The 9,481-nt window shown below is 51.3% G+C and overlaps 1 protein-coding gene across 1 annotated transcript; it reads left to right on the top strand.

The window, feature by feature from the left end:
• The first annotated feature begins 1,846 nt into the window (after nt 1-1,846).
• CEBPA (CCAAT enhancer binding protein alpha) lies at nt 1,847-7,904 on the top strand. Its single transcript, XM_085640050.1, has one exon. The coding sequence runs from the start codon at nt 2,208-2,210 to the stop codon at nt 3,018-3,020; it is 813 nt and encodes a 270-aa protein (XP_085496176.1). The 5' UTR covers nt 1,847-2,207; the 3' UTR covers nt 3,021-7,904.
• The last annotated feature ends 1,577 nt before the right edge of the window (nt 7,905-9,481 follow it).

Below are 9,481 nucleotides of genomic sequence, written 5' to 3'. Positions count from 1 at the left end.
TTGTGATATTTACAGTGTGTGCTGGGCTGGTGATTGTTGGTTGTGCAGCGTGTGCTGAATTGATAATTGCTGGTTGTGATATGTGTAGTAGGCGCTGGATTAGCCCTTTCTGTCAATGTTCCTTGTGCTGAATTAAGCCTTGCTGATTTTGATCTGCGGGTGCACTTTTGGCCATGTTGGCAGTGCCTTGTGTGATACAAAGACCCTTCTTGACAGGGTCCGTTTAGCCCTACCTGCCAGTGCTGACCGTGCTGAACTGCGCCTTGCTGGCCATCCTGTTTTACTGGATTGGGAATGTGCTAGATTCAGTCTATAGTGTGAGCTGACCGTTTTGTGTTGTGTGGGTTTTATTGGCTCTTTCTACCAAGGGTGCTTTATCACTCGCTGGCAGTGCCTAATATGTTGATTGGACCTAACGTACTGTAATAGGCAAACTGGACTGACCCTGCTGGCAGTGCCCTGTGCGCAGGACGAGTGAAAGCTGTTTAGCATCTATTTTCATACTGGACTGGCCCTTGGTGGCAGTGCCCTGTGTGCCGAATGGTCCCTAGCTGACTATAATCCTCAGACTGGACTGGCCCTTGGTGGCAGTGCCCTGTGTGCCGAATGGTCCCTAGCTGACTATAATCCTCAGACTGGACTGGCCCTTGGTGGCAGTGCCCTGTGTGCCGAATGGTCCCTAGCTGACTATAATCCTCAGACTGGACTGGCCCTTGGTGGCAGTGCCCTGTGTGCCGAATGGTCCCTAGCTGACTATAATCCTCAGACTGGACTGGCCCTTGGTGGCAGTGCCCTGTGTGCCGAATGGTCCCTAGCTGACTATAATCCTCAGACTGGACTGGCCCTTGGTGGCAGTGCCCTGTGTGCCGAATGGTCCCTAGCTGACTATAATCCTCAGACTGGACTGGCCCTTGTTGGCAGTGCCCTGTGTGCCGAATGGTCCCTAGCTGACTATAATCCTCAGACTGGACTGGCCCTTGGTGGCAGTGCCCTGTGTGCCGAATGGTCCCTAGCTGACTATAATCCTCAGACTGGACTGGCCCTTGGTGGCAGTGCCCTGTGTGCCGAATGGTCCCTAGCTGACTATAATCCTCAGACTGGACTGGCCCTTGGTGGCAGTGCCCTGTGTGCCGAATGGTCCCTAGCTGACTATAATCCTCAGACTGGACTGGCCCTTGGTGGCAGTGCCCTGTGTGCCGAATGGTCCCTAGCTGACTATAATCCTCAGACTGGGCTGGCCCTTGGTGGCAGTGCCCTGTGTGCCGAATGGTCCCTAGCTGACTATAATCCTCAGACTGGACTGGCCCTTGGTGGCAGTGCCCTGTGTGCCGAATGGTCCCTAGCTGACTATAATCCTCAGACTGGGCTGGCCCTTGGTGGCAGTGCCCTGTGTGCCGAATGGTCCCTAGCTGACTATAATCCTCAGACTGGACTGGCCCTTGGTGGCAGTGCCCTGTGTGCCAAATGGTCCCTAGCTGACTATAATCCTCAGACCGGGCTGGCCCTTGGTGGCAGTGCCCTGTGTGCCGAATGGTCCCTAGCTGACTATAATCCTCAGACTGGACTGGCCCTTGGTGGCAGTGCCCTGTGTGCTGGAGGACTAGCCGTAGCTGATTACCATCTCCAGACTGGGCTGGTTCTTGGTGGTCGCTTTGTTCTAGACTGGCCATAGCTGGCTGCAAACCTTAGACAGACCTGGCCCCGCTGGCAGTGACTTCCCGTGAGGCAGGGCTCGCGCTGCGCAGCTGTTCCTATTCCGGTCAAAGGTTCAGGGCAGGGGGCTGGCACTAGAGGGCGCTTGGCGAGGAAGCTCTATATATACGGGGCGGAAGGCAGGGAGCACTGAGCGCAGAGAGCACACAGGGTGGAGGACGGCTGCTGGACTGACTCAGACCACTGAGATCTGAATCCCATCCTACACCTGCGCGCCAGGGCATTGAGAGCCTGCTCGGGGCTGTCAGTTGCATCGGGACTCCCTGAGCAGCGAAGTTGTGAGCGCTACACCCCGGCGCGCAATAGGCGCTACAGAAGAGGCTGACTAAGCCCTAGAGTCTCCGATCCTGCGGTAGGATCGGACCCCGGACCCGCTGTGCCCTCGCTCTGTCCCTCTCGACCCCACTCTTCCACTCGCCATCAGGGCAGCCAGTCCCCGCCTCACGCTGGATTCCCGCAGCTGCTCGCCATGCTTCGCGGGCTATAGGAGCTCCATGGAGCCGGCGCACCTGTACGAGGCGGAGCCCCGGCTGAGCCACCCGCAGCACCAGCAGCACCAGCAGCAACAGCAGCACCAGCAGCAGCACTTCGGCTACCGGGAGCCACCCGCTGCGGGTGACTTGAGTGACTTGTGCGACCAGGAGAGCTCCATCGACATCAGCGCCTACATCGACCCGGCTACCTTCAACGACGAGTTCCTGGCAGACCTGTTCCACAGCAGCCGCGCCAAGCAGTCCGCCGAGTACCCGTACCAGCCCCAGCAGGCCGCCATGTACGGCTGCATCTCCTACATGGACAGCAAGGCGGAGCAGCGGCCCCTGCTCATCAAGCAGGAGCCCCGCGACGAGGGGCCCCACCGAGGTTCAATCTACCCCGGGGGGCCCGCACCGCATCTGCAGTACCAGGTGGCGCACTGCGCGCAGACTACCATGCACTTGCAGCCCGGACATCCCACGCCGCCTCCCACCCCCGTGCCCAGCCCGCAGCACCACCGGGCTGCTGTCAAGCGCCAACACTCCCCCGAACCCCACCGCAGTGGCAGCCGCTCCAAGAAGAACCTGGACAAGGGAAGCAACGAGTACCGAGTGCGCCGGGAGCGCAACAACATCGCGGTGCGCAAGAGCCGCGACAAGGCCAAGCTGCGCAACGCCGAGACCCAGCAGCGGGTGCTGGAGCTTTCCACCGACAACGAGCGGCTGCGCAAACGAGTGGAGCAGCTAAGCCGGGAGCTAGAAGCGCTGCGAGGGGTTTTCAGGCAGCTCCCCGATACCTCCATGCTCAAGGCCATGAGCACCAACTGCGTCTGATAATAAATGCGCAACTTCAGGGGTCACAGACTCGTTCAAAAACCAACTGCGCAACTCTGCTGTCATCCAAAGACTGGCGCAGACCCAGCGCTGGTAACGCCAAGCTCCTGTGGAGCCAGGGCGAGCTGGGGCTGCAGAGAATGACTGCGAAGCTCGCTGGGTACGCAAACTCTTCCATGGAGAGAGGGCTACCCCAGAAGACTGCAGCAACTTTTTCAAAGACTTATGCAGCAGCTGAGCAGCTGTACAAAAGACTGCGCCACACCTGGCCCTCCAAAGACTTGTGCAGAAGGAGAACAGCTGCCTCAGGACCCGTGCACCAGTGGCACCGTCCATAGAGCGGGCAGCCCCGGAATAGAGACATCACTCGACCTCCCCGCACTGGTGTCACCCAAAGACTCAAGCTGGGCCAAGGCTGACACGCAATTCTGGACTCCTTTGCGCCAGAGTGAAAGACCGAGGCCCCGAAAGAGTGCGCCGCTGAAAGGTCTGCTTAAATCTGTCCGGGATCCGTGCACCTGGCCAACCACGGGGCCACCAGAAGAGTCGTGCAGAATAGACGCACAGCCCTGGGGCCGCCCAAAGACTCTGCATTGCCAGAACCTCTGCTCCAAAAGGCTGTTCTACGACTAGGCCACAGACTTGCCAAGACAGGCATCGGCCAGAGGAGGCTGCACATTTCTGGGCTGACGCAACAACTCATGCCGCGGGAGAGAGCCCGAAATCTTTGGGGTTCTACCCAAACTCACCTGCACGGACCAAAATCTATACATCGAGGCTGGACTGAAAGACTGCGCATAGGATCATCCAGAGACTTGTGCCAGGTTAGCACTGCTCCCGGGGGTGCACCAAGATTGAATTTATGGGGTCATATACACATTGACACGAAACAGCACTGTTCCCCGCGGATACACCGCTCTTTAGGCATCATATATCTATGCATGAAAGGTCACAGCTGCTCTCTAGGACTGTATTCCGAGCGTTGGGCTGCAAGGGACATAGGTGTGCATGCACAAGGCCACAACATCACCTCAGGTTTGCACCCCCGCAAATGCTCCCTGTACATTTGGTACATTCCATGTCTGCTACATAAAGAAAGTCACATGGCTAAACTGCTGACTAGAGTGCCTTTAAGGTTTGTTTTATATACTGTGCTTTACAAACCTCCAAAATAAACAAAAAGCCACTCACGTGTCATAGAACTAAAGCGCCAGGAAAGCCAGAGCGAGAAGCACACATTGACGTCCATACTATAATGGGGGGGGGAGGGGGGGGGGAGGCAGTTTTATAAAGCGCTTAGACTTCCTCAAAAGCTTGTACTACTCACATTCAGTGGCGGTCAGATGAGATCAGGGGTTCAGCATTTCTAAATCGTCTTCAGTGCCCAAAGACACAAAGATGAATCCAGGGTGAACCGTAGAGCTATCAGGTACAGACACCCGCGGCAAGCCCCACAGAGAGCTGAAGCAAAAGGGTCGAGGGCTGGGAATGTACCAGCACACAATAAAACAGGCCCCCCTTGATAGAATATGCCAGCGCCACGTCTGCTGCACCCGAACTGCTCTTTCAGACTAATTCTTGCTGCTGACGCTGAAACCTGCACTGCTTTCCACGAGCTGGGGCCTCGCGCCCTGACTGCACGCGCCACCTGTGCCTGGCCAAACGCGCTGTTCCAGGCTGAACTTTGTATTTCACAATTGTGTCTAAAAGAGTTGGTTGACGTAAACTCTCTGAATATGCCGTCCCGCTGCTGTACTATTTTGTATATCGCGCCATGTTTTGTTACCGTCACATTTCTATGATTAAACTGTGTTCAGTGCTCACTGGGTGCAAAGTGCGTTCCTATGTGAGTTGAAGTACAAAGTGCCTTAGTTTTCGACCTTGTATGCAGGCGGAAATCGGTGAAAAGCAAAGTCTGTACAAAATATGGGGTTGTCTGGCCTTTGTCCAGAGATTAATGTGCATACAATCCATCTGGTTGTGGCTTCATTGTGTAGTCAATGAATGTACTGAAAGCGTGAAATGTGTGAGTCAGGCACAGTCAGCCGTGTTCTCGTGTTGGTGTTCAGCGCCTCGTCAGGGTTAGCAAGCGCTGCATACAAATTAATTCTGAGGTGAGCTAGACTGCCCCCTACTGAACATGCATTGCAATTGTAGCCTTTCCCTATAGTCATCGCGTTCTATTGAGGAAGTTGGGCCACATTTTAGTGAAGCACTGCTCGTGGTGCATTGACCCCCACACTCTTCCCCTGTGATGATTATTAAAATAATTTTAAAAATCACCAGTTGATGTTAAAAGCATGGGACCTACGCTAGCCTTGCAGGTGTTTCTATTGCTGGCTTCCAGCAATTCATGGGCCCACAGAAAGGCCTTTCCACCTGAGAAAGGGAATGGGGTCGACCTAAAAGCTAGCGACCGTAATATGCTCGTCATTAAACGTGCGGGACTTGTAAGATGTGTAATGCTATGTTTACTTAAAAATGATTTAAACGTACACTTGACATCAGGCGCGCAACACCCATTGGACTCACAGGGCTTCAGCCCCCCCCCCCCCCTCGTGTGTGGCTGCCCGGGATGAGACAGCTTCCCGGGCACGCACACAGACTCATCCTTGCACTTCACAGGTCTTTAAAAGACCATTTGCATGTTAATGAGGCCTCGCTGTTGTTTCACCCCTTCTAAGAGCCCCTGTAGCTCCACTCTGCCTATGGCTTAAAAGATTCAGCCCCCCCCCCGAAATTTTTTCTTAGCCCCCCCTCGAAATTTGGCTCTAGTTGCGCCTCTGCTTGACATGCTTGCGTTTAGAACTGTTTCTCCAAAAGTGAAAGTTACTTATGACGGAGCACGCGAACAACTAGGTAAAGCTGTCATTTTGTGGTCAGCGAGGTGATTCCACCTGGGACCCCTGTGTGCAGTGGGGCCACTGGTAACATGACCCTGTCATATGGGTGCATTACTCTCCCTCCTTTCCAGCCCCGCCCTTGAAAGATTGACCTTAGATCTTTTAATATCTGTGAGACATCTGGCAGTCACATTTCAGCTAAGCTCACCAAACTTCGCAAGCAGAGGGCCGCCTCTTGAGTCATTTAGCGCTACGTCACAGGCGTAACAGAGCCAAACGTGGAAGCACACACAGGTTACCCGCCCCACTCGGGCTAAATTACATGTGCCGATTGCTCTCAGATCACATAGAACTCCTGGAAGCACTTGTACCCCTGGTCCAATCGTGTTAAAATAATGTGGCGCATTACTGCAATGCCGTGTGTATTGTAGACGAGTGTAACCTCGGACACGAGGAAGGGAGGGAGAAAGCCATTAGTAAAGCCATTGGGTTTGCAACATAAAACATAAACACACTTTTTCTTATTTTGTGACGAGGCCGGGCGGGCGTCAAGGGGATAGCACAACGTTTGCAGACACCCTAAGCGGTCCCAGCACCTACTTGGATAATATCAACTTTTGCCTGTCCAGCTCCTCACCCCAAAAACTGACAGGCCAGGTATTTTCACTCGTGTCCTGTCCAGTGCGACATGGCCGCTTTTCTCATGAACGTGTCCACGGGATGTGGGCACGCGCTTGACTCCACTGTTTAAAAAGTTATTCATCAACGCAGCGGGGGCTCAGAGAAGCTGGTTGTTTTAGCAGGTTGCATACGTCTCCATATTGTAATTTGAATAGCACAGAGACGACACCGGTGTGGCTTCGCAGCACCATAATCGTGTCATTAACACAACATGTGGGTGGCCATGGTGATCGTTTTAACAACTTGACTAGGGTCTGTTCTGGGGCATGGCTTATGTCTGGATTTTTAACTTTAAAACCTTGTCAATAAATGTCTCAATGTGGAATTTGAAATATTTAAATGTCAATTCTGTGCCATTCTCGCTTTCCATACACCTGCGAAATGTCCTTTAGGTTGTGTAGGGGAATAGTTCCTAATTGTTGATACAGGGATATTAATGTCAGCTATGGCCCACCACCAACTTTCTAGAATGTGCCAAATGCAGTGCAGTGCCTTAAGAGACCCCATGTAGCTGACCGTGTGGGTTTTAAATCCAATCCCGGAATTGCAGGCACTCTTGGGGGCGGGGCCAGTGGAAGGGCAGTGGCACGAGTCCCAGTGCCTTAGTTTTCAATGACTGAGTTTCATATTGTGCGCAAGAGAACACGGGGCGTCTGCTTTGTTAATACTGCAAGTGAAAAACACGTAAAGTGTAATACTTCATGACAGGAAAATGAACCCACAAGAAGTCGAGTGGGAAAGTGTTCAGAATAAATCAATCTCACAAACTATTTATTAAGAATACAATAAGAGAAGGGAATGTCACAGATACTTGATGAATGCTGGTCTCACATTTACAACTGGATGGAATGGGCTAGGAACTGGAATCTGCCGTGATTAAAAATGCAGGCAGGAATGCTGTCTCAGAGAGGGTCGAAGGTTTGGGGCCGAAATAGGAAAGACCTCAACAGTCTAATACCACCATCTCCCGAGGATTGTAAATCTAATTAGCGATCCAGGTGGTGTCTCTGAAACAAGACGGCACTCAGTCTACACCTGCGCTGTCAGTGAGACCCCCAGAACTGAGGGCGCACCTCAAACTCTCCCTGCACACGAGCGCCACAGCTGTGCCACGAGGGCGGCCACGCCCCCCCCCCCCCCCACACACACACACAGCCTCTTCTTGCTAGATTCATAGAAAGACAGATTGTTCTTTACCTTTGGTTGAGAAACGTGTAAGCGAATTTATTTTTTATGGAAAATGTAAGAAATAAACGAATGTGTATTTTTTATCTTTAAAATGTAACTTGATGAGTTTTGAAACATTGAGTTTGCATTTCCATTCACTTTCTTGAATAAAGTATACAGAATATATTGTCTACTTTTATGCGTGTGGTGTCTAATTTCTGGTCATGTACAGACATATTGAAAAAAACAATAACTTATGAAGTGATCTTGAGATAAAGCTGAGAACAAGAACCAATCATCATCCATTGATACTGGTCAGCACATCAACTCACAGGAGCCATCATTTATACACAATATTAATAAAGGTTTTTATCAGTGGGTGGGTGCAAAGAGTAATTTTTCTAAAGAAAGCCAATCTGAACTTGTTATACATCAACACCATTGTCAACATTTATCTTACCTCTAACAAGCACTAACAGAGCCACTAAGTCTCAGTTTTAAAGATTTTAATTGGCCACACATGAGCGCACACATATGCCTGGCAATTTTGTATTGTATTGTACTGTCTTTTTTTTCCAGAAAATTAATTACAAGATGGCTACTGATGCACCCCTCGTAGCGCATGTGCACTTATGTGTCGAGACACCATTATAAATGCATAGTGCGACATGGCAGCCATGTTTAATTTTCTGGCACACGTCTTTGCTAGAATGGTAAATTAGAAGTAAAAGTAAAAAAGTGTGCCTAGCTCAAAGAAATGGAACTGAGCCACCAGGCTGCTACTTGAAGCTTCAAGGTCCTTCTCAGAGCAATAAAAAGAAATACTGGGGTTACAACTTTACTGGGGTCTCCAGCAGGGCACAAGTCCTAAAAAAATAAGTGGGGGGACTAACCTAGGTAATCAGTATGCGTGTGACATCACGTCCCACGACATCACAGGAAGTGGCATCATAAGAAGTGACATCAGATCTTAAGCCCTCGCATATATGTTTAACATGTCTATCATGAGTACATTGGAGCACATTTCGAGTATACATGCAAGCCCTCCTGATTTAGGGAGAAGATTCGCATTTTTTAAGCTACACATAAAACAATGTTGCCTTTTGTCAGTGTAAACTTCCTCCACCCACAGTGCTTTACAAGAAAAAAAATGATATTTAAATTATTACAACGCCTCCTCAGGGGTAGTAAGCTCTATATAAATGCTATTTATTTTGTGTAAATACTGGTAGAGACCAACACATCTAACATTCTTACAGTGCAGGCATATCTCCTAAACAGAGCCTGAACAAAGTGAAAAGCTGCCTCTCTTAAGTATGTGTGAAGTGCTTACAAGGTGTAAACCTTTGTTTCCCCTCTGCTGCATTTGCATCAGGTGTGAGGCTCCTGACTGCTCCCAGCCAAGAGACTCGAACAAAAAGAGGCCTGATGACCCCTCAGATTCCGCCTTTGTTATGTGCCCAGCAGGAGTCTGAACTAAGAAAACCCCCTTCCCGCCTGCCCATTGTTATGGATCGAAAGCAGACAACAACGTGCAGGCGCTGCTGAAAGTGTCCCAGTGTTTGCAAAGTACACCGGGATGAACTCAGCATATTTTTCAGTGGGGCCCAACTTCTTGGTAGGGTGGACGGCGTCCACCCTGTGAAAATAGTGGGTGGACGCCGTACACCCGCGTGTACCCCCGACTCGTGCCCTGGTCTCCAGAGACCTGAACGTGGTGGTGGAATGGTGGAGGATTAACTGCCTGCTCTCAGGTGTTTCTGTAGGACG

The sequence above is a fragment of the Triturus cristatus genome, chromosome 12, assembly GCF_964204655.1.
Source record: "Triturus cristatus chromosome 12, aTriCri1.1, whole genome shotgun sequence".
In the NCBI taxonomy this organism is placed as follows: domain Eukaryota; kingdom Metazoa; phylum Chordata; class Amphibia; order Caudata; family Salamandridae; genus Triturus; species Triturus cristatus.
The sequence above is the reverse complement of the archived record's forward strand: the minus strand, read 5'-3'. Positions and strand labels throughout refer to the sequence as shown.

What these genes read in the sequence shown, in the direction of transcription:
- CEBPA (XM_085640050.1), top strand. Translation starts at nt 2,208, where the DNA reads ATGGAGCCGGCGCACCTGTACGAGGCGGAGCCCCGGCTGAGCCACCCG.